This window comes from Arvicola amphibius, chromosome 12 (assembly GCF_903992535.2).
Source record: "Arvicola amphibius chromosome 12, mArvAmp1.2, whole genome shotgun sequence".
In the NCBI taxonomy this organism is placed as follows: domain Eukaryota; kingdom Metazoa; phylum Chordata; class Mammalia; order Rodentia; family Cricetidae; genus Arvicola; species Arvicola amphibius.
In genome coordinates, this window is record NC_052058.2 from 164992743 (window position 1) to 165018747 (window position 26005).

A 26005-nucleotide genomic window follows, 5' to 3' on the forward strand; every position below is an offset into this window, starting at 1 on the left:
ATGCGATGGAGCCAGCCGCCAGGTCAGACATGCTGAATCTTTCCCGGTAAGACACCACTCGTGGTGTTACACAGATTATTCGATATGGGTTAGTCAAGATGTGAGTAAGAGGCTGAAACTAATGGGTCAGGCAGTGTTAAAATGAATCCAGTTTGTGTGTTGTTATTTCGGGGCATAAGCTAACTGGTGGCCAGGAGCTGGGCGGCAGGACCACAGCCCGCAGCTCCCACTACACCCCTCATTAAACGTTTTCTTTTACGAAAGCTGCCATGGCCATGGTGTCTCTTCACAGCAGTAGAGACCCTGACTAAGACATCTGGAAAGGGCTTTACAGCAAACAGCAAACAAAGAAACGTCTACCCTACCAAACCCAATAGTTAAAATCATGTCGTGAGTTCTGAGATAAGACCATTTCTCTTTCCCCTCCCTCAGCTCAGTTACAGAGAGCACGGCTCTTCTGCACTGCTCTTAGCCAGAGGACATCTTTTCAGGAGAAGCAGGACTTCAGCTTATCCTCCTCACAACTGCTTAATGCCAACTAAAATACCACAGAGAATATTTCCAATCCATAGTAGAATCCAATAGAAACAAATACCAAAAGGACCACAAAAACAAAAACAACAAAGCCCTCTAAACATCTGGTAATAAAACAGAAGCCCTCATGCATTTTTCCAGTTACCTGACTCCTGCTTGATCTGAATGGTAGGCTTGACGCCAGGTGGCAACGGTGACTGCTGTGGCTGCTGCTGCTGAGACACTGAGGAAGGCTGGGCCACGGGCTGCTGTGTCTGCTGCTGCACTTGCTGCAGCTGCTGCTTAGGGGACTGCTGATGCTGCTTAGGGAGCTGCGCGAGAATCTGGGTAGGGGCACTCACTAAGCTTTTGGGGGAAGGAAGTCTTGTCGATGCCATTTTGATTGCTGATGTGGATACACCTACAGAAAAGTAAAGAAGATTTAGGGCTTTTGGGATTTCCGGGTTTCGGCTCAGAGGAAGCCATGGTACAACTTTCTTCAGTCATTCCAAATCAGGTTCACCCGAAACCAGCCGCCTCCACCATGCCGCCCAAGTACGATCCCAACAAGGTCAAGGTCATGCACTGGATGTGCACTGGAGGTGAGGTCAGCACCATCCACCTGGGCCCCAAAATTGTCCCCCTGGGTTTGTCTCCAAAAAAGGTTGATGATGACATTGCCAAGGCAACTGTGCCTGGAAAGTCTGAGGATTACAGTGAGACTGACCATCCAGGACACAGAGGCCCAGGGCGAGGTGGTGCCCTCTGCCTCTGCCCTGTTCAAGAAGCCTCCAAGAGGCAGAAAGAAGCACAGTGGAAATATCACTTCCCACAAGATCGTCCACATTGCCAGAGAATTTTCTGGAACTACTGAAGAGATCCTGGGTACTGCACAGTCTGTGGGCTGCAATGTGGATGGCTGCCACCCTCGTGACATCATTGATGACATCAACAGTGGAATGCCCAGCTAGTTAAGAAGCAACAAGAGAAAATATTTCAATAAAAAAACTATCTGATAAAAAAACAAAAACAAAAAAACCATCATCCAACTAATGTCTTGGAAACACAAAGGATCAAATGTAAAGTCAACTGTTCACTGAGCAGACTGCCTACAGTGCCCCTCTTGGTCACAGGCCGGCTTCACTCACATTACTGAGCAGACTGACTGCAGTGCCCCTCCTGGTCACAGGCCTCACTCACAAGCCCTAGTTTTTCCGTAGCCGCCTGACTTGTCTTCACTGCAGCTCAGTCCTAGCCTCACTGCTGGCTGCCACGCTAACTCTTTCTTCCCTTCCTAACAAAGCAGCGTCTTTCCCCTTGAGAACCCACAGTCCTGGGCACTGGCATACACTTCCAGGGAGGCCTGTCCCTAAGTCAGCTCTAGAGGACAATTCTCAGTTGACAACCTAAGCTTGCCATGGTACTCCATTACTTTTCCAGCAAAAAGGTAAAACTAGTTATAGCCAACATGCTATGAGAGGAATCTTCCTGGAGGACATCTAGGTAAGGTATTCTCTCTTTTCTAGGATTTTCTCGTTTTCCCTTGGTATTTTCATGGCTATGGTGCCTACAATGTATGCATCTAACCAATAGCATAGTTACCCAGAAAGGAAAAAAATTCCTTACTGGCCCAATGATTCACACAACTTAACTGAAGACTTCTGTCTTATGAACTTCTGAAATAATAAAGCTTCTTAGAACACCAATCTGTCAATCGGTGCTTACGTGCAGTCAGTCATTCAATCACTGTGCACATTTTGCAAATAAATTTAGACATTAATCCAGTCAGACTCAGAATAAGTAATTTATTATACATTTGGATGCACAAAAGAATGCAGGGAATACTACTAAATCAAACATATTAGTCTACCTTTGGAAGAATTGTGAATGAAACTACATTAATAATTTTGGTTAAATATGTGCTATGGTTTAAGTATATACCAGAGTCCATGTATTAAAATTCAATCCCCAATGTAAGGTCTTAAAAAGCTGGAAACGTCATCTGACTTAATGACTACAGTTTATAAGCAGAGCTTTTAGAACACCATAAAACTAAGCAGGGTAGTCTGGGAGGAACCCACAACTGAGTATCAGTGGCTTTTTAAGAGAAAAAGCACTCAGAGAAGGCACACATATGCACCCTTTCCTCTTGCCACGTGACCGCTGTGTAATATCCTGAATTTGTTTTTCATTTTTCTACTGTTCTCTTCCTGAATCCACTGGTTTGAAGTTTTAAAGACTTTAAAAACATTGCTCAGATGTTAAATGCGGACAATCATAAAACTGGGAGGATAGGGAATCTGACAAGGATAGAACCCCATGGAGTAAGACAGGAGAACAGAGATTTCTTCAGAGCTGGTCTAAATATAATAAAAGAAGCAATACCAGCAGGTACAACATAATTGGAAGCAACATACTACGTAAGCTGAAACAGGCTCGAGATAGGAGATCTAAGGCCAGCAGAAGACTGTCACACTATTGTAAAGGAATTCATGAAATCCATAGAAAACATGAGGAAAACCACAAAATGAAAGAAGAAAACTTCTTACCATGTAAGAGAAGGTAGCAACGGAATAAAAAATGCAACCAACCTAACTAATTTGCAATGGCCCATTCTTTGGTCTTTGGAGAGCAAAAGAACATACCTGAGATAATCAAAAAGTTAGTTACAGCTTCTGATCTTGAGCAAAGATTCAGAAGAACCAAATAAGGAGCAATCCTCTAATAATAAACTGTTTTCAAACACACACAGAAAACATACCAATTCACACCTCTCTCTATGATAGCAGCACCAGACTTTCAAATACCAGATCACACATGCACAACAGCATGTACAATATGCTGTGAACCTTCCTCTAAGGAAAAGCCTAAGTGTGTGTCTATTTGCTTCCATGTTTATAAATGGAAGAACTTAGAAAGGACAGAGCAAGGTGCAGGAGGTACAGAGAAGAGAAAAATGCAAACACTTCATTCTCAGGCTAAGGGAGGGTGAACAGGGAAGTCTTCGCTGACCTAATACACATTCTCTCTCTCTCTCTCTCTCTCTCTCTCTCTCTCTCTCTCTCTCTCTCTCTCTCTCTCTCTCTCTCTCTCTCTCTCTCTCCTCCCCCCTTCCTTCCTCCCTCCCTGTTGTCTTCAAAAATCCCCCACCACAGGGACGGAATTAAACAGCGGCTCTCCACTCACCTTGTGCTACTGTTGACATGACCACAGACGGTGTGGAAGACACCACAGCTGTCACTGCAACTGTACTAGAAACAGGTGATGGCGTGGAACTGCTGTTGCCACTGCTGCTACTGGTGACCAGAGAGGACTGTGATGCAGTTATAACAACAGGTGGCTTCTGAGTTGTGGGCGCAATGACTGACGTTGGTACAAGCTTAGTGACTGCTGCATAGTTATGGGATTTGGAGAGAATGTTGGGCACGAAGGTTGAACTTGGTGATGTGGTCACTATAATAACCTAAAGGAGGAAAAATAAGTTATTTTCATGTACCTATATATACTATCAGTGTATTTAAACTCATATAATTTAAAACTAGTTTTGAAATAGGAAAAACAATTCAACAGAGAGGAGTATACAGTTAATTGAACGTATATGAACACTTTCCTTTACTGGCAATCATCAAAACTACACCAATTTTCAGCAAGTCATTTAAGAGGCACTGTTCATTGTGCATGATGTGGCTGGCTCTGTAAGCATCCCAATACACCATCACATGAGCAAGTAATCTGGAGACGTGTTCACTTATAAATACTTATTGAGCATCTACTATGTGCCAGGCATGGTTCCAGATGCTGAGGACAGAAGAATGAACAAAACTCACTTGCATGGAGTTTACATTCTAGTGCAGAGAAAGAAATAAAAAAAATACATGACATATAGAAACAAATGGAAAAGACAATAGGCCAGGGTAAAGAAAGAAGGATGGTTAGAGTGTACACACTTCTCAGTGAAGATCTCTCTGTAAGGTGACATTTCAGCAGAAACCAGAATGAGGTCAGGGTATGAACCATGTGCTAGTCATACTTAGACAGACACACAGTGACATGGGGAGTAGGAAACAAAGGCTCCTAAGACAAATCAAGCTTTGGATCCTCACGAAGGGACACACGATGGAGAAGTGATGGGGGACCAGACAACGGGAAGTCCTGACAGCTCACGCCATGCCAGCAGCACAGCAATGCGTCTCTGTGACCTTCCTCCATAACATTCATAACCTTATTACCTAATAAGGAGAAAAACATCAAGCAAATTCTAGGAGTGAGGCATCTAACTAAAACACCTGGTCTGTCAAAGTTATTTAAAAAAAAAAAACTAGGAAAATCTGAGAAACTTTCAACAATGAGAAGTGTTTAAGGAGATAGGCAAATAGAATGTGGCATCCTGGGTAGGAATCCTGGAACATCAAAGGACAATAAGGAAAACCCAAGGAAATCCAAATAAACTATGGTCTTAGGTTAATATTTTTTTTTAAATTAGGTTTGGGGTTTTTGTTCTTTTTTTTAATATTTATTTATTATGTATACAATATTCTGTCTGTGTATACACCTACAGGGCAGAAGAGGGCACCAGACCCATTACAGATGGTTGTGAGCCACCATGTAGTTGCTGGGAATTGAACTCAGGACCTTTGGAAGAACAGGCAATGCTCTTAACCTCTGAGCCATCTCTCCAGCCCCTCTTAGGTTAATATTTAATAATGCATTATTACCATAAGTTAAAACAATGCATCATACAAATAAAAATATTAACAGGGAAAGAGGTGTAAAATATGCAACTTCTACAAATTTTCTATACATCTAAAACTTCTCAAAACTGAATCTATTTTTTAACGTATCTATCTGCAAATGGAAGCTACAGTAGGCAGTGACAGCAGACACAGACAAATGAAGATTTCCTAAAACCAGCAGACATGGTGGCGACACCGTTAGTTACACCTTCTAAGTGGACTGGAAGGATGCGCTCCCAGCCTGGAACCGAGGACAGAGACAGAGAGAGGAGGCAAGGTTTGGCCAGTAAGGCTGGGAAACCGTAGACTGAGCAGCAGTGCATCTCCCAGAGAGTAGCACTGAGTAAAAGACCCATGGCCAGAACCACCCGGTGCTGAAGACAGAAAGGAAAGCAGTGCCGAAGCCTGCAGTAAGGAGGGTTATAAGCAGAAGCTGGTCAAATATGAAAGCCAGACTAAAGTATCTGGATTTCATATTAAGAACAATTAAGCCATGGGAAGATTTTTAAGCACAGAAACAAGGCGTGGTATCTATTTTTAAAAAGATCATTCCCGTTGCCATGAAGTGAGAGGCAAAGTAGAAGCGACTCCAGCAGGCCAGAAGAGAAGCGGCAGCAGTCTCCTGGGCTGGGGGTTATCAGAAAAAAAGGGAAGTGATCAGATTCAAACTATTCTGACAAGCAGAGAAACTGAAACTTGTGGAGTTCCTAGAGCAGAACCAAGAAAAGCTCCCACAGCTGATATGTGCAGGTTTTATTTAGTTGTCCCGAATCCCGTCACACAGACACTATTATTATCCCCATTTCATGGTAAAGAACATAACAACTGCGCATGCTTTGGTGGTGCACATCGCAGCTTCACTTTGGGGTAAGCAGTGCAACAGTAATACCCAGTTCTTTCACTAAAATCATTTGTGCCCACCTAGGACAGAACAAATTGTTTTGAAAATATCCAAAGAAGTTATGGGAGAAATTCTTTCAGTTTTACATTGGTCCTAAAGAAAATCTGAAGTTAAATCAGCCAAAAATTTTCTGAGTAAGTCTGTACTTGGTATCAAGGAAACATAAACCATACCATCCCCGCATATTTTCAGTGTAACAAAGAACTTAAGACATTAGCACTTGTCCAATACTTTAAGCAGACATGTGGAGAAAGCTGGTGAGTGTGAGCACACGCAGGCTGGAGTAGCAAACAGTATGCAGTATTACTGAAAACAACCCAGAACTACTATACAAACTGACAAGTGCACCAACACGGCAATCGGTCAAACGCTTCAGAGCCTGCCTTAGAGCATCCTGCCTCTACCACCTCGAAATGACAGGCCCCGGACATGTTAAAATCTTTAAGCTCCAATTTATTTCTTCTATAAAATAGGGATAATAATTCCAACCTTACAAAATCATGACAAGGATTAGATGATACAATCACATGAAGCATCTACTAGGCACATAGCAGGTGGTCAATATGACAGCTAACAAATGGTACTCACTAGACGCTCACTGCTCCTATTTAATGTGGATGTAGACCACTTCTATCCAGAAACAATATGGAATATACTGGGTTTGTTTTATTAGAAACATGTTCTTTCCTTCCCTGCCTAACTCTGATATCCCTGAGTATGCAAAGAATCCACAGCTACCAGATCCACAATAATAGGGCATTAAAGGCAATTTGGTTTCATTTTTGCCAATCCTGAAGCACTAGCCACAGCTTCCAAGAGGCACAATGCTGATGACTGCAGTACAAGAGGATTCACCAGGCTTGGCAGGAAAGTAGACATAGTTAATTAGCAATGTTGGACAGGAAAGGGAGAAGGAAGTTATGTACAGCTCAAATATCTGAAACTTCAGAAGAAAGGCAGGATTCTAACTTAAGAATAAATCAGGGCTGGAGAAATGGCTCAGCACTTGAGAACACTGGCTGCTCTTCCAGGGGTCCTGAGTTCAATTCCCAGCGACCACATGGTGGCTCACAACCATGTATGAGATCTGGTGCCCTCTTCTGGCGGGCAGGCATACATGCAGACAGAACATTGCATACATAATAAATAAATAAATAAATAAATAAATAAATAAATAAATAAATAAATTTTTTTAAAGAAGAAAGAATAAATCTAGGGTCTCTAGGAGCACATTTTAAATTACAGATACAAATGATAAAACATAGTTTGAGATTTCAATACACAAATGATTTCTGATCTGTACAGGGGCTTCCCAAACTTGAGTTACACCCTGGAGAAATCACTTACACTTTAAAGTTGCTTATTACAACAGGGGAGATTAAAAGGTTTTGAAGCCAAGTGAACCAGACAGTGTTTATTCAGGCCATAATTCAGATTACTGACCTTCTAGCACTCACAAAAACTCCTTAAGAGTGCTGGGACTTGCACCCTAAGGACAAAATGAAAAATATCAATCAAGCACATGAAAGCATAAAGCTGTATTCTGTTGCTCTGTTTGCATCCGTGCTGCGTCAATGTTGTTTTTAAATGAGGCATAGTCACATGCGTGGAAATGTGCCTATGCTGAAAAGCACAACCTATTTATCTAAATGTGAATACCGTTTACAAAATCAGAAACAATTATACTTAATGTAAAGTCACTTTACTATATAATTGTTAAGTTGACTTAAATACAAAGTGTGAGAAATCCAAGGTAAATACAATTAGGACAAAAGCCTCGGATAAAAATATTTTTTTAAATCCAATTACCCAGAAAACAGAAAACAAAACAAATCATGGAAAGTGTGTTTATTAGTCCTCACCATCTCTAGTTGTCCAAAAGGCTTTAAAGCAGATGTCAGAGGAGGAGTGACGTAGGGAGCACAGCCTTACAACTGGAGCACAGCAGATGCTCAGCAATTATTTGTGGAATAAATGAGTCTTAGTTTTTATTTAATTTGCCTTAAATGTTTATTTTTTTAAACACAAGTAAATCTAAATCTCTAAATCTGAAGATTCATGGTATGACCTATACATGAATTTGGAAAGAAATGAGCCTTCTTAAAAGCCTGAGTCCAGCAACCTGAACTGACGACACAGGAGTCAGAGGAGAAAGTGAGAGCAAAGCACCAGACTCCACTACAGGGAGCCAGGCCCTCTGCTGCAAACCTCTCTCACGTAAATCCACCAAAGAAGATTGGAAAGTCAATGATGTGAAGTTACGTTTATTAAATGCTCATTGCGTAGGCTACAATTACTTTAGGTGAATAATCTCCCCTAACTCTCCTGGCAACTCTTAGGAAGAACTACTGTGACTTCTGTTTTAAAGGGACAGCTCAAGGAGCTACTAGCAGAGGGCAGTGACACACACAGCTCTGGGGAATGACCAGACAGTGCGGGTCAGACTACTTACGTGTGGACTGATTTGCTCAGTTATTAATTCATTCACTCATTCAACAAATTATTAACTAGCATCTAGCATAGCTAAGGCACTGTTCTAAATACTAGGGAATATTATTGTGATGAACAAAACAGAAATCTAAGCTACCCTCAGCAGTCTATGGGAGAAATAGAAAATAAACTTGTAATTTATAACATCAACTACTTAACAAACTTAATAAATAAAAATGAAGTAAGATTTAACAACCTGAAGCATCGTCGTATAATAGTCAGTTGGTGTCAAGGACAGCTCAGGATGGAGCTAGGGATGATACATCTCAGAGGTAGAATACTTGTCCAGTATATACAAGGCCCTGCGTTCACGCACATGCGCGCGCACACACACACCCCTACAAAAAGAAAAGGGATTCCATACCACCATATAAAAAGTGGCCTTCAGAAATGCTTCCTTGAAATCAAGTAAAAATGCAAACATGTTCAATAAACACTGAAATCATCAAAGACAGTTAATTTCAATGTATTAGTGGATAAGTTTTAGTGAGCCAGTAGATTCATACATTTGAAACAGTTCATTATTAGTGAAATGTTGACTTCCAAAAGCAATTTGCAAAGCAAAAGAGCTCGCATTTTTAGGTACATGTTCTGTGGCACATCTTAAATACTCAATCTCACGTAATCCTTGTAGTAATCTACTGACTTGGCATTACTCTTGCCCCTGAGATAAGACTCAGAAACATTTACTATCTCAGGTAACACAGCAACTTCCACCACTGACTCTAAAGTACTAGAAGTCAAGTTTATAATACTCAAAGCAGGAAACTGGAAGACTCTGCCTGATGAACCTGACCACCCTAAGGACAAGCAGCAGAGGGACAGGGTAGTAATGTGTCAGTTCATATAAAAGCTGACTGCCAGATGCATCAAGTAATAAAATGAACTAGTCAAGATAAAGAACATGAAAAAAGAAAACCAAACCAAAAGACTCATAAATATAATCAAATAAAAGAATACAATCATCCTACCAAAAAGCAGGCTATTATTTTTAAAAAGAAAAACAAGGAACATCTAACAGAAGAAGGAAGAGTTATTGGAAATTTGAAGTATGATGGTGGCCAAGGATGTTAATGCATGCCTGTGTTCCTTGGCAATCAGGCATTCAGATCAGCCGCGGCTACACAGTAAGTCACAAGTCAGACTGAACTAAATAGTGAGATCATTTCACCAAGAAAAAGAAAGAATTATAGCAAAAACGAACAATTCCATGCAAGTGTATTTTACAGGATACTAATCAAGGGTACAGAAAGTGTCGATACACGCTCACCACGCTAGGGTCTCTTCTAACATCTTCACATATATTACTTGCTATATCCAAAGCTCTTATAGAAACACTGGGCACTCCCCCTCTATTTCACAGAGAAAGCCTGGGTATAGAGTTTAGTTTCCCCATGGTCAAAAAAGCTAATGGCAAGCTGGAATGAAAATCAAGTAAGTCTAGATTTCAAAACCCATACGCCAAGCCACTGTTACGGGGGGGTGAGGGGGGAGAGCATGGAAAATAGGAATGAAGAGTGGAGAAAATCCGAAGAGCAATTCAGGAAGTCCACATTCTCAGTAAGTGGCCCACAAAGGAAATGCAGAACATCAAAGAGTTTGCCCAAGAACTTGTGAGGACTGAAGGCAGGCGCATGCAGGATAAAAGCTCTGGGGACAACCTGAGGGCCACTCCACAGTCTCCAAAGGTGAGAGTGGAAGCTAAACAACAGAATGATGCTGGTGTCTCGAGAACACTGCTGGGAGCTGGGAGCCAAGTGAACAGTGTCTCTAAAACTCTCAGGCGAAGATTCCCTTTGTACACACAGGTCTCAAAAAACTTCACAGTCACTAACATACTGGGAAGCTACTAAAGGACATGCTTCAGTAAAATAAATAAACTAATAAAAAGGGAAGAACAGAAAGATGCTGAAAAGGAAACCAGAGAAACACAGGTGTAAAATGCACGTCAGGTCACCAGAATCCAGACTAGCGTGTGAAGACTGGGGACTGCAGGAACACGGGGTTCACAGAGCACCAGCGACAGGGTCAGAAGTGGACGCACGACAGCACACACAGGATAAAGGGAGAATCGATTTCTTCACTTACCCATACCCTTCTCTTCCCTAACTTTATTGGCAAAGCAAAAGCGTCCTAAACACAAGACCACATAAACAAAGACTTTAAAACTTTTCTAGTTTGTTTCAAAACAGCATTACAATTATCAAATACAAACGTAAGTCTAGAAGCAGATGTGACAGCTGTCACCTTGAGCAAGCCATCTGGCAACTAAGCCTCATCTTTAAAAAGTGGATAGTAATACCTATTTCAATGCCTTTTGTGCAGATTAAACAAGAGACGTGAGCGATCGTCAACTCTAGAGCACACTACGGGAAAGAGACAGCGACTGGGAGCCCCTCCACCACATACCTTCTGTGTGGTTGTGTTTGTCGTCTGTGTGGATGGTTTGGTGAAAGTTATTTTCACAGGTGACATGTGGGGCGGCAAGGAGTTGGCAATGCTCTGCATGATGTTGCTCATCTTGGGACTGCCACTCACAGGCACAGTGATGGTCTTTGAGACGGGAACGACAGCCTTTGGAACTTCCTTCAGAACCACAGGAGAAGAACCAGAAGAGTTTGTCCGCCTGCGTTTTCTGGGTTTTTCATCTTCATCTGAACAGCTGACACCTGAAAGACAAGGACAGTATTCCTACTTATACAAAACTAGCACTAGCACTGCCTCTTACACATTGTTAAAAATTTCTGTGCCATTCTTTGCCTCTCCCTTTCTTTTAATTATTTATTAATTTTTATTTGATGTGTACTGGTGTTTTGCCTACATTTATATCTGTGTGAGGGTGTCAGATCTTGGAGTTACAGACAGTTGTCAGCTGCCATGTGAGTGCTGGGAATTGAACCTGGGTCCTCCGGAAGACCAGGCAGGGCTCTTAACCACTGAGCCATCCATCTCTCCAGCCCCTCTCCCTTTCTTTTTTTAAATATTTATTTGTTTGTTTGTTTGTTTGTTATGTATACAATATTCTGTCTGTGTGTATGCCTGCAGGCCAGAAGAGGGCACTGAACCTCATTACAGATGGTTGTGAGCCACCATGTGGTTGCTGGGAATTGAACTCAGGACCTTTGGAAGAACAGTCAATGCTCTTAACCGCTGAGCCATTTCTCCAGCCCTCTCCCTTTCTTTTATGCCCAATCTACTACTAAGTTCTACAACTTTCCCTCAGAAAAATTGTTTGTCTGAACATGCACCATCTTCTCCTTAAACTATTCCTGCACTGGGAGCTTCTTGTCTCTTTTCTGTGTTTTATCAAAAAGCCTCCTAAAAAGCTGCTCCTGTGTCTTCACACTTCTATTCTACACTCCTCCATGCTACAGCCAATCAGGAAACTTCACAACCTAGAATTCCCTAAGTGTGTATTTCCCTATCCTCCAAAAATCCCTGCCAGACCAAACTTCAAGGAACCCTATCTTTTCAGGCACACAATACCAACATCCTAACCCTGTGACCCCTGAAATTGTGACCAACTAAGCTTCTCACCATTGCCCAAAAATGCTTCAGCACCCCCTTATCTGAGTCTGTATATCAAAGACCTCTTCTTCATCCTGCTAACGTCACCCTGTAAGCCTCCCCTTCCTCGAGGCCAAGGCAGAGCTAATGCACCTCTCCTCTGAGCTGAAGCACATAAAGCACTTTGACATCCTCCTCTGAACCAGTCACCACGCGACAATGTAACTGTCTACAAAGCTCTCATACTGACGAGCTCTCAGACAAGAACGACAACGTCTAACTACTTGATCTCTCTGGTACAGTGACTTGCACTAACATCGCTTTTGAGTATAAAACGTAATTTGAAAGTGCATTACTTTGTGAGATAGTTTCTTTATGTTTGAGATTCACTAAGTGTAGTTTTAAAAATGATTTTTAAAAACTAGGCCCCGAGAGTCATTTCTAAAGACCACATTGGTTAAATCTACAGAAACCTGAGATGAACTTAACAGTCCATGGTTCTTAGCATTTTTTATAGCCTAAAAACCTCAATTCTTTATTTTGTAAAAGTTATATGACAAATACAGAAAGCAACATACACGGGAAATTTCTACAGAGCACACATAAGAATTACATAGAATGACTCATGGAATTGGTAATAAAATGTAAGTCTTTACAGCTTCAATTTTTACTCTATACAGTGTTGTGATGGGAGCGGCGGGCTGCATTCCTGCACAGCGAGCTTTACACCCGAAATAATTACATGGAAACTGTATTCTTTTAAACACTGCCTGGCCCATTAGTTTCAGCCTCTTATTGGCTAATTCTCATATCTTGCTTTAACCCATATTTAGTAATTTGTGTAGCACTACAAGGTGGTATCTTACCGCGAAGGATCTTAGCCTGCGTCCATCTCGGAGAGGAGAGCTATGGCGTCTGCCTGACTCTGCTTTCTTTCTCCCACAATTCTGTTCTGTCTACTCCGCCCACCTAATTTTCTGTCCTATTAAAGGGCCAAGGCAGTTTCTTTATTAACCAATAAAAATAACACATAGACAGATGACCCTCCTCCATCAATACAGGACTGGCAATGACCTAAAAAACCTGTCTAAAAAAGGAAAATGTCACCTCTAAAATCCATAAGAAAATTCAGTTTATTACTATATTGAAACCAATTAAAATCAAATACTAATGATACAAAGCAAACAAAATAAAACATGAAACAGTTTTTAAAATAAAATTAAGAGACATTGATAGAAGCAAAACTGGACATCCAACTTTCTTGTGAGCCAGGTATGGGAGCAGAGCCGTGAGCCAGCCCTGAGGAGGCTGAAGCAGAAGGAGCACAGGCCTGAGGCCGGCCTGGGCTACAGTGAGATTCTGTCTCAGGAAAGACTGCTGCTTAGTGCAGAGTAGAATCAGGAATTCAAACCTTCCTAAAGATTATGTCAACTGGAAATACAAACGGTAGCCTCTAGACAGACGGTGACAGGAGAAGACAGCTGGGTGATATGTGGAGCAAGTCAAGAAAACAATGCAAAGACTGGAATTCAGGGAAACCGAATAGGCACATAAGCACATGTCTGCAGTCCCTACTCATGTCTGTGTCCCACAGCAATCAAAGATGAGGACAGCCAGGACAGCACTGTGCAAAGGCAGGTCTCCCACAGAGCAAAACTGACGGCATTGCTCAAATCCAGAACTGACAAAAGAGCCAGTACCTAGTCATATACTCAGAGAAGACGTCTTTAGAACCTTCAAAAACTAACCAGTTTGTGGCCTGTGACTGATTCCAGAAAAGCAGGTCTAACCAAAGCTGAGACTGCAGCATTTTGTCCAGAGGGCCTGGTAACACTGAGACAGCACTTACTTTTGACATACACAGTACTTCCACTTGGCAAGACAACTACACTGGAGGCAGGACTGGCAGGTCTTGAGACTTAACCGTTGCTATGCTGCCACTTGGAACAGGGGTAGAGGTTGGGGTTGACGTGGTACTTGTGTAGGAATAGCAAACCACTACTGAAGGAATGATAGAAAGAAAGAAAGAAAGAAAGAAAGAGAGAGAGAGAGAGAGAGAGAGAGAGAGACAGGGAGGGAGGGAAGGAGGGAGGGAGGGAGGGAGGGAAAGAAAGAAAGAAAGAAAGAAAGAAAGAAAGAAAGAAAGAAAGATTGCTGTTAACTTTCACAACTGTCCAGACATACAGAGAGACTGTTTTTCTTGTAGGCCAACTTTACCATTCTCATGTGATCAGAAGCCAGATGCTAGTACAGGTACTAGACTCAAGGGTTAAAGACTATTTAGAAAATCACTGAATAAGTCTTCTCGAGCATTACCAGCTTGTCAACAGGTAACAGAGAATGGCGGAGAATGGAAGTACAAAGCAATCAAGTTTAAAACTATGTTGAGAAAAAGGAAAATCATTCCTCATAACAGCAAGAACTGGACAACAGACACAAACCTGAGCTACTCTTTATTACCAATAGCAGCACCAACGAGGCTAACTTTCCCTAACCACAGCAATTCCCAAAGCACTTACAGGAGGAGAAACAAGTAACTCTTCTGTCATCTGCCAACCAAGTGGTACAAGAATAACTAAACTAATGATGGCATCAAATTCCTGCCTCCTTCTCATTCAGTGAAAGGACACACTCAGGAACACCAACAACAGCCTGGAGCTACCACGCCCCAAGCGCCAGCAGCTATGCTCACCCCTTTCCGCCGTCACCGTCACCGACTCTGACACTGCATCCCCTTTTTAGACGATAAAACTTGCCAGAAGTCACAAAGCTAGGAAATGACAAACTCAGATCCAAACACCAAATTTACTAATAAAAATCCAACTTTCTTCCCATTCTACCAACTAGCAAAAGGAAAAGGTCAAAGTGGGAAGAGAAGAAATATAACGACCAACAACAAAGAAAACAGGAACCCAGCAGAGCTGAGTTTGCAGATGACTGCCTCCCTGAAAAATGCAGCTTTCTCTGGCACAGAGCCGAGCCTGGCCAAGAATGACAACTGTCTCACTCAACACAAAACTTGTCTCACCACTAGACAAGACAAACCATGTCTCAAAGGAATCTGGCAAACACACTGTCTTTAGAGTTGCTTTTGATCTAAGCATACTCTCAAATTTAGTGAGAAAATTCAAAGATTGGTTAAAGCATGTCAATCACACGATTAAGTGCCTACATGTACAAAGACAGTTTTACTTTTCCAGAGCTATCAGCTGAGCAGTACTTCTGCTACCTTGTTTGTTTTCTAGTGCCATTCCCTATGTCCTTCCATTCACCTCTAACCAGTGACACTCACAGGCCTGGCGACCTCTGTCTGCAACCTCAGCAGTAGGGAGGCTGAGGCGAAAGGACAACCTCAACCTGCATGCAAACCAAACCAAAACAAACAAAATAAGACAAATACCAGAAATTCAATCCTAGAAAACTTTTTCTGTGATTAAGATAATTTTCCCTTTGAAGTAAAGAAATCCTATTTTGATGGAGATTGAAAACCAATTTGAAGCAGTGTCTAGCTTCAAATAAAGACATACCAATCTCATAATTTTTAGCACTTACTAAAAACAGACAGAAAGCCCCCGCGAAGAGCCGCCCCCGGCAGCAGCGCTCCTACTCACCTTCTTTGCTGGCTGTCTCTGCAGGCACAGGAAGGGACGCATTGTGCTGGACGGCTGCGTTGGCCACAGCGTTTGCTGTTGCGGTGAAGGCCGTCTGGGGGACCAGCCGGGGCATCAGTGGTACCAGTCTGCGCCCTTCAATGGACCATTCTGAAGAGCTATTGGGCCCAGACACACTACACAAAAGAGAAAATGCTGCTACAAGGGTTCGTACTTGCTAAAAATGAGTCAAACACACACAATTTTTAAATGATTAAAAGAAGTACCCTGAATTCTGGAGAGGCTTCATTTTAAGCAAGCAAAATCAAACTTAGGTACAATTAAATTCAAGGAATGCCACACACTGAGGCTCTTACATACTTTATTCTGTAGTCTGAATAACTATAACTATGAAAATTTTTTCTATGCTTTGAAAATAAAAATTGGTATTAGTTTTATGAAATTGGGTTTCACAAATGAAAACAAATATTTCTACTGATAAAATTAACTTTTAGAGCTTAATTTTGTAATTATACACGAAAGCAAAAGCACTGATAGTGTTAAGAATCAGACTTTCTTTTACAGTTAAAAGTGGAGGTCAATGAATCTTTCAAAATTTCCTAACTGCCCGCATGGCCAGAGATTCTAAAGGCTTTCAAACACGGAAAACTGAGGCAGTAAACGAGAGAGTTAGTAGGGGAAGCGGCTGTACACGACGGCAGGTGTCGCTGATTAATATTCACTGCATTTTTATATTATCACCTTCCTGCTTCCTGCGTAACAAGAGAGTGGAACTGAGGCTGCTGAAAGAGATCCACCACTATCCACCTTACTTGTGTGGTGTGCCCTGTACCCCAAAAGGCACTTGAGGCAACTGGACCCTCTCTCCCTTTCTAAGATAGTCTTAAGTCTCCCTGCTTTAGACTTCTTGAGTAAGTTTTGTTCCAGAAATCAGACAAGAGGCTAAAATATCAAAAGACAGCTGCCATATCGCTAACTTGGCTTCATGAAACACCCTAATGATTAGTGTCAAGGTTTAAAAGTAATCAAGAAACATCTAATTTTCTTCAGTAAATCAGAAATATTTCTTCAAGATTCAACCATAGATTCTACAGGCCAGCTTAGTGCTTACGACTCTATAGTCAACAATTCTTCAGATTTAGGCAGAGTACCCCAAAGCCTCCGACAGTGGACAGATGTGACCGTGATGGTGCCATAAACCAGCTAAGGGCTGCTCTGCATATCTTACATCTGCTAACTCAGTCCTCTCAACAATCCTATCCGGCTGACAGCAGCAGCGTCTCCATTTTCTAGAACAGGAGACCGAGGCACAGAGAAGTTAAACACCAGCCTCCGCTACACAACTAATACGTGTCTCTTTCAACACGTATGTATCATGCTCCATAATTATTTGTCATATCATAAACACAAAGAATAAAAGCTTTCCAGTAGATTTTATGGGCAGCTTTTACTTTATACCAATTGAGCAATTATTGTCTAATTACTGCCAAATTTTGCTGGAGGAAACAAACGACAGCTTAAGGTATGCAAGACAGGAGTGCTGACACAGGCTTTGGCCGTTGGCCCCGCACCCCCTTGGCAAGAGGGAGAGAACTGAATCAAGGCTACACAATGAGGCCCCGTCTCAAAACACAGAAAGGAAACAAAACAGTGTCTCAAAAACGGGAGGGAGAGAAGGAAGGAAGGAAGAGAAGGAAGGAAGAAGGAAGGAAGAAAAAAAGGATTTAGGCTGAGGAATTTCTAGAAGCTGGCAAATCCGGTTAGGTTACTGTGAAAAATATATTAAATTCTTTTGTAATTTAAAGCAGTCCTACATAAGACAAGGAAAGGCAGTCTTCCCGAGGTCCCAGTAACCTCGTGAATATATGATTAAATTCCATGTTAACACTAGTTCAGAAACAGAATAGTCCAAATAAGAAAAAGACAGAAAAGAGATTATTGATTATTAAAAGAAAACTTTCCAAAAGCTAGCATTTTCTATACTAGCACTCCTATTCTGATATGATTTTATTAGACTGTCGCTGATAAACTTGTTTCGTGTGAGTTTACCACACAAATAAAGTGACTCCTCTACACTTACCTGGCACACTGTTTAAGTGGTGGCAGAAATTATGGAAGATTAATACTATGAAGCACATGGACATAGCTACTGAAAGACGGGGCCTGCAGGCAAAAAGACACAGCCGCAACCTTGAGGAAGAACTGTAAATCTGCCAGATGTGCCCTCGTGGAAGCGTGGGAAATGAGGTCAAAAGCTCCTGTCTACTCAGTGGTGAGGTTGTAAACGTGTTAGCTGCACAAGTCCTCTAGGAGAACTGAGAAATTAAATACTGTACCTGAGGGCTCACAGGTCCCCTCAGTTTGTACCCTCGCCTGCCTCTAGTCATCCAAGGACCACAAGGAAGGTACAAATCCTACACTGAGAAAGCCACACACTAATGAGGTACAGCTGGCAGCAGCTGAGAGCGCTGCATTGGCACAAAGAAACTCAGTATCCTGGGAATGTCTGACAGCTGGCACAAGTGCAGAGATCCGATATTCCAAACTATCATTTTAGTCTCATTGTAGAGACAACGAGGACAAAGAGTGGCCTAAGCAAAACACGTGAAGGATTAGCACTGTTGTAACTAAGAACTCAGTTACGCTATCAAAGACAAACACTATCCCAGTCAAGCCTTGGTGCAGAGGCCTCTACAGTTTCTCGTGCATCCAGGACCCTTACTCCTGTTCCTCTTCCTTCCTGCTCAGTGTCTTCTCAGCTTTCCCATCACCTTTCAAGTGCATTCCTTCTGGGCCACACAGCAACTTCAGGCGGGGGAGGGAGGAGGAGGAGGAAATGCAGTTAGCTCACATGCATTCCTCTTGCTGTTTTCCAGGCTAAAGCCCTCACAGGCCATCTCTGGGCCTCCACTGCTGGTCCAAGGGGAGAAAGTGTTACCAATCCTCACCCCTGACTACTGCTCAACAAGTAAATGGAGTATCCAGTCAAACTAAAACCACAATATAAAACATTAGAATCTGAGTACAGAAAAGCCCAAGAAGGTTTTTCTTTAATTATATACTGAAGAAACTCTTTTCAAAAAAAGAAATTCATTTATTAAAGAAATCAGAAAGAAAGGGAGGGGCGGAGAAACACAGGTAGAAAGAAGCCAACTCTCAATTATCCATGCTAATGGAGAGAGGAAGGAAAGGGAGAGGTCAAATAGGTTAAAGAAATTTGCATATTATCCAAAAATTATTTTAGCAAATACTAGTAAATTCTTGCACCAATTGTTTTTCAGGCCAACTAACAAGCAGTAAAATGAGTTATAAAAATTTTCACCTCCTCTCCCTTCCCATCCTCTGACTAGAGATATTCCCAAGCAGCAAAAATGGCTAAAGGTCGGGCAGTATTAGGAAGGTGAGGAGGGAAAAGAAGGAGAAGCAAGGGGCATGGTTAATTCATAATGGAGTGTGTGCCCCTGAATAATTGAGAGCGTCAATTTGGAAATAAATACAATAAAAAGCCTGAAATAATAATAACCTATTTGCATACCTGTAACTTGGTCTTTCACCCAAATATAAGGATAAATTCATTCTTAAAAGGGGAAAAAAGGAAAAGGAGACTAAATAAATGTTATCCTTTAAGAATGACACCGAGCATCAACTTACAACTCATTGACCCACAATACCATTTGAACACTTCCAACGTATCCATTTTCTACTTCAGTATCGAGCACAGGTTCCTATTACCAGTTCCCCAATTAGAATTCAGACTCCGTTTAAAGCATTCTAATTCAAAAGTCTGAAGCAAATTCAAAAAGGGACACATTAAATTTGAGTATTTCAACTACGTTAGCCTGACAACTAAACGCTACTGTCTCTACAGAGATTTCTAAATTTCTACAATGCATACCTACCATGGAAGAAATCTCAGACTTACAGAACAAACAGCAAAACATTCAAACTATACCGTTAAAGAGGTGAGTACCCCATTCTAGGTGTTAAGTAAAATGAGGGACAGTCAAGTACAGGAAGTCAACAGAGCTGTGTAATCAATGCAAACGCTGCCAATGCCCTTACGTCATCTCACTGTGGTAACGCACTGAGTTCCTTTCTCCTGTAGCTTTATGTCATATTAAAACATAAAAAATCAAAACAAACAGATTATACTTGAAATTTCTATTATCACTGAGAGGATTACTTTCTGGTCCTTTCTGTTCTTCAGGAGGCACTATCTCTCTGCAACTAATTGTGGATTCTGCTCGGTCCTCTGCCACCCTCTACCCAATCTGTCAGGTACGACAATCTGAAGACAATTTGATAAGAAACCTTTATAATTTTAGTGTATTTGCTTTTTAAAGTACATTAAGTTATATTTTATCTCTTAAAAGAACATATATTTTATTTATTTTTCTGAAGCTCAAAATATCTGAAATAATTAGAGCCATAAAAAATTATAATGCCTATTTATAAAGCAATATACATATCAAATACCATTGCAAGAAACTTCTAAGCACCTTTCAATTTAAGGAGGCATGCTACTTGGTACTGAGCTCAGCTTCCAGTGGTCTTTGATTATACAGAGATTGCCTTGTAATAGGATTTGACCTAAGTACCTTAAGCTTCCCTAACAAAATGCAAAACAAAAACAAAAAGTAAGTAACCAATGGAGTAAACAGTAATCACTACGGGCAGAGTCTCTGAGTGTAGAGATATTATTAAGATAAAAGACTCGGGCCTGCCACACAAAAGGAAGACTGTCTCAAAGCTACTTTATACTACATCATTTAAAAACCAGGGTGGTAGACTAGTGGCTTACTTATGTGCAATTGTTGTTAACCGTTCATCGTTTACTGCTCTCCGAACTTCAGCACGGTGGCGTTCTGTTGAGATGCTATGAAAAAAAATAGCCATTATAGAACTCTGCCAAGCAGGCAGCTCTTCTCTACACTTTTATTAAGGTTACGTCAACATCTTTTGGGGGCTGAGGATTACTTTCCCTAATGTGTATCTTCAAATGTTTCAAAGTCACAGGAAAGGTTTCATACTGAGTCTGTGTAACTGCGGATTATTTATCTGGAGATCTCAGGAAGACAAACTCAGCCTGGAGTGCAGATTCCCACCTGCAGACAGCAGGCCATGGTAACTAGCAATGCTTCCTGTTAACAGACAAGGAAACAGGTGCTCAGAGCCTCCTCATTTCATGGCTGCTCGCAGGACTGGGCACTTAGAAGAAAGTCTTCTAAGGTCTTTTCTAAGGCGTAAGAGTCCAATGAATATAATAAAATCAGTAAGAGTGGCAAGATAACATGTTTCTTGTGAGTTCATGCTATGAAATGTGACTCAACTTCAGCTAGGTGCCTTCTACATCATGTCACCAACGGTAAGAAATGTACATACATTAAACACTGATAAATGAAACAATTTTTAAAGACTACATCCATTCCATTCATAAATACCCAATAAAGTGAATACCACTCTTCTTATTTCTTTAGTACTTAACACTAAATTTATAGCATGGATCACAACACTTAAAGACTAAAAGCAGACTTTACAAAGAAACGTAAACAAAAAAGTAAGACTAAGAATCTGCTTAAATACATATTAATACTATATTAATGCTAATTAATAAGAGACTCTTCCACTTCTCACTTCTAAAAAAAGAACAAAATTACTTTAAATGTAGAAAGCAAACAAGTCAAGGCAGAACATTTTTTTGAGAAAGCAGACATAAAAATGAGTCAGGATAAAGCACCGAGGAGCCTCTCACTGGAGCTGTGGGGCGGATCCAAGCGGCACTCTAGCTCAGGTGAAGGGTCAGCTGGAGCTAGGGCCGCGACTGTGTGGCCAGTACCCACTGCCATGTTGGGTCATCTCTCCCCGCCAGTAAATGCCACTCTATGTCCTGGAATTCAGTTGCACCAGCTCTTCTTTCTTTCACCTCTGTCAATGGACCTCCCACTCCAGGAGCCCAAAAACACCTGACTCAAACCCTTTCACTGGGTTACACGACAGAGACTAAGTTTCCCCATTTTCTATAGCAGAAAGCTCACAACTGGGACAGGGCCGTTAAGCACCCGACACACTGAACACCTCTGTTCTTCAATTTGAGAATGAAAAGAAATCAACCCCTATAAAATGAAACCTTTATTCACATCACCAAAACTTTCATGACAAATTACCTAAGGACTTTTGAGAGCTCTCCGAGAAGATCTTTCTTTTCCTTGGTGAGATCCCCCTGTGCACGAAGTGCACTGATAACTCCAGCGTACGCCTCCAGTTCTAGAAAAAGAAAATTGTTTTATCACAATAAGCCTTCAATTTTGAAAAATGTAGCTATGCAATATTAACGTCACGGCAAGAAATCCAAAATCAACCAAATGCAAAATTTTAAATTCCTTTCAAAAATGTTATTGAATAAAAAGATTTAAGTGTTACTTTCATCATTCATATTGCTTTACTATAACAATGTCTCACAGAATCAAGGGTATAAAATGCTTAGGAAAGAAAACCTCTAACATATTACTGAAGAGCAGGTAATGTAGCCAGGCATGATGGCTATACCTTTAATCTAAGATCTTTACATTTACAAAAACTATCATCCAAAAAATTAAAACATAAAAACCTACCATCAAAATGACTAGTTAGTCTGGGTGGTACATGCCTGTAATTCCAGCACTCACAGGGTTAAGCAGAAAGATGGAGAGTTCAAGGACAGCCTAGGATATGTAACAAGACACTAACTCAAAGAAATACAAGCAGGAGAGGTGACTCGTGCTTGGCATAGATGTATCAGCACTTGAGTTTAATCCACAAAAATCTACTTTAAAAAAGGAAAGGAAGCCGGGCGGTGGTGGCACACGCTTTTAATCCCAGCACTTGGGAGGCAGAGGCAGGCGGATCTCTGTGAATTCGAGACCAGCCTGGTCTACAAGAGCTAGTTCCAGGACAGGCTCTAAAGCTGCAGAGAAACCCTGTCTCGAAAAACCAAAAAAGAAAAAAAGGAAAAAAAAAAGGAAAGAAGGAAAAGAAAGGAAAGCAGAGGGGAGGGGAGGGGAGGGGAGGGGGGGGGGAGAGGGGAGGGGGGAGGGGGGAGGGGGGAGGGGAGGGGAGAGGGGAGGGGAGGGGAGAGGGGAGGGGAGAGGGGAGGGGAGAGGGGAGGGGAGGGGAGAGGGGAGGGGAGAGGGGAGGGGAGGGGAGAGGAGAAAAACGGAAATGAAAAGCAGATACAGTAGTACCCAGTGTTGAGGAAGACGGAGAGAGATAGGAGGATGCCCCAGGCTTGCCGGCCATTAAGCCAGCCTAGACTACTGAGTAAGTTCTAGGTGAAAGACCCTACCTAAAAATTTTTTTAATTAAAAAAAATAGATGGGTGATGCCTGAGGAACAATATTGAGGTTGTTCTGTTTTCCACATGCATGTGAAGAAATATACAAATACACACACATGCACATGTGCACACAAAGATACAAACATACAAGTCAGACATGAAAACACACGCCTGTAGTCTTGGTACTCAGAAGATGAAGCAGGAAGATCCTAAGTTTTTGAGGCTAACTTAGGCTAAACTAGAACCTGTCTCTAAAAAATAAATAAATAAATAAACAAACAAACAGAACAAAAAAGCAAAAACATATATATAAATCAAAAGTCCTCAAGCCTTTCCCCCAAAATATGCAGGTCTTTCACAACCACCCAGGTGATCTCTGTGTAGTCTCCTCCCACACCAATTCTAGGTTCTATGCTACTTTTGGCCAACGATGCATCAGAAAATAAATAGGATGCAGACACGTGCTAAGTACTTGTGCTCGTGGCCTTGTTCTCTAGGAACATAACATCAACAAGCTGTCAAGAAACCCAGAAAGAAGGTCACAAAGAAAGAGGCTCAGCCACCTCAGCTATACCTAGTCCCCTCCTAAGCTTCTGGCTGAATGGAGCTACAAGAGAAGTCAGACAAGGCTGGGGGAGAATAGCCTTTCCGATTCCAGCCCACTTGGGTGTGGTCTCTTTTGCTTTAAAAAGCAGCAGTAGCCCTGCTCTCTCTCTCTTGCTTTTGGCTCCAGATTCAGCTGCCAGACTCTGTTCCTGGTCGCTCAGAGGGCTGTTGTCTAGGACAGTGATCTGTAAGTTGCCCCCTTAAATAAATAACCTTTTTATTAATTATAATTCCAAACTGGTGTGGGATTGTTTTGTGACTTATGCCTTCAAGACAACACCAACAAGAGAATGGAACAAAGTAAAAAAAAAAAAAGTTTTAGCCATTAATACTATGAAACAGAGACACAGGAACAAACCAGAATGGTAGAAAAAAACATCCAAATTAGAAGTATTTTCACGCTCACATTGTGATAAATATCTTCTATCTGCCAACAGAAACCCAGTAAATGTGGGTTAAGTAATACCAGATGTAAGCCTGCAGACTCAAAACTAGCCAATAAGTCAACTATGGTCTCACTCTGTTCATTGCATTCTCAACTCTGTCAGGGGGAGGCCTTAGGGGCTAAAGAGATGGTTGGACAGTTAAAGAGCACTTGCTCTTCCAGAGGGCATGGGTTCAAATACCAACACCCACATGGTGACTCAGAACCATCTATCATTCCAGTTCCCGAGAACCCAACACCCTCTTCTGGTTTCCCCAGTCACCATGCATACACAGTGCACAAACAGGCATGCAGGCAAAACATCCATATATAAAATAAAGATAATTTCTTTTTAAGAAAGCCTTATATAAAGGAATAGGCTGAGTAAAAGAAGCAGAAATGTCTAGTTCCGCCGATACCCCGACTGTGAGCAGCCTGCATGTGCTGAGTATGTACTGCACACCATGCAGACACGGAAGGGGGTGTCGTTCAAAAGCACAGATCTGCTCCAAAGGCGAAAAGCAAATACTAAGTCCAAGAAATATATTTCAGTTCTGACATGAGCTAGAAGAGATTTTTAAAAATGGCCTTAGGAATAACCAGCTGAAAACTCACTATACTAAATGTTTGTGCTCCATTAAAATACTTATGGAATATTCTAGTCAAGAAGTCAATGTTGAGTCCTAATATACAGATACTAAGGAGAGTTGGGTCCCGCCCTGCCCTCGAATATTCAACTGCAATCACCACAGTTGCGCACAGAGGTGAAGGCGTCTGGTTTGGAAACAAGCTCTCAGCAGGAAGAGAGAGAACTGTCCTTGTGCAGAGTGGGGGAACGAACGCCTGCAAAAGGAACAGAGAGCAAAAGAACTGAGAATGCTTCATGTTACTGCAGTAACTTCCAGGAACAAGAATTACTTTGAAAAGTTTTACATTAAAGGAAGTAAAACTGTCTGTAGTTGAAGAGTCACTAATTCAAACCAAATTACTAAAGGAATATTATAAGACAGAATACCAGGGAAAATATTTAAACATTTGTAAGGTATAAAACAAAGTCCTTATATACAGCCAAGTACCTTCAAAATAGTGATGGGGGGGTAGTATGCCTTGTGAGTGCAGGTGCCCAAAGAGGCCAGAGGCGGCTCAGAAGAGGGCATGAGATCCCAGTGTGTACCTCCCTAGACTCAGGACTTGGAACTAGGGTTTGAAAGCAATCCAAAGGATCACGGTCAAGACAGCAACCCGGGGAGGAAAGGCCCGCCTTCCTAAGTGTCATGGAGCCAGCAGTGCCAAGGGTGATGGCTGCTTCCTTCAGCACTAAGCAGCACCCCGGCAGCATCTCCCACACAGTCTGCCTAAAACTACAGACACGTTCACTGTTTTTATTTTTACTTGAATTTTTTTTCTAACGCTGATTTTTTTTCTGCACCCTAAAGTCTATTTCCTCAGTTTGTTCTGAGATATCTCTTTTTTTCTGTGCTACCTCTTCTTCTAGCTGAAGAACAATTTGATCCTCTTCAGTGATGATCAATCTGATGTGGCAAGGGGAGCCCCCAAAATAGGTAAATCTGACCCTAAGCTCTCTAAGTCCACCAGCACATCTTGGGTGATTTGTTCATGGGATATACTCAGGAACGGAGAATCTGCATATAAACCCAAGAGCAAACAAAGCATGGCTCTCTGCATTTTAGACGATGTGCAGAAAACAAAGAAAGCACTCCCCTTGAGCTCCCAAAGCTGTAACCGGGCAGACATAAGAGCCCCATCATGCTAAGAACACAATGGTACACATTACTTTTATAAAGTGGCATCTTCCTGGTACCTGACAGCTTTCCGGATATCTGTAACCTTGACAGCATGGGCTGTTTCAGGAGTGTTCATTCTTCAACATCGAAACATTAACCCCTC

At 41.7% G+C, this 26005-nt stretch overlaps 1 protein-coding gene and 1 pseudogene across 9 annotated transcripts in view; one reads left to right on the top strand and one right to left on the bottom strand.

Moving 5' to 3' along the window:
- Emsy (EMSY transcriptional repressor, BRCA2 interacting) overlaps window positions 1-26005 on the bottom strand; it is a 71738-nt gene that overhangs the window by 42505 nt on the left and 3228 nt on the right. For 6 of the 9 annotated variants that reach the window (XM_038313835.1, XM_038313834.1, XM_038313833.1 and 3 more), the window contains exons 3-9: window positions 21920-22019; window positions 20557-20631; window positions 19291-19332; window positions 15756-15931; window positions 11047-11306; window positions 3700-3976; window positions 680-934 (exon numbers count right to left, since the gene is read on the bottom strand). In XM_038313835.1, the coding sequence (XP_038169763.1) occupies window positions 680-934; window positions 3700-3976; window positions 11047-11306; window positions 15756-15931; window positions 19291-19332; window positions 20557-20631; window positions 21920-22019 (1185 nt within the window). The remainder of the gene's footprint in view (window positions 1-679; window positions 935-3699; window positions 3977-11046; window positions 11307-15755; window positions 15932-19290; window positions 19333-20556; window positions 20632-21919; window positions 22020-26005) is intronic. The other 3 variants (XM_038313837.1, XM_038313831.1, XM_038313832.1) reach the window with 2 other exon arrangements.
- Window positions 981-1488, top strand: LOC119802739 (annotated as a pseudogene).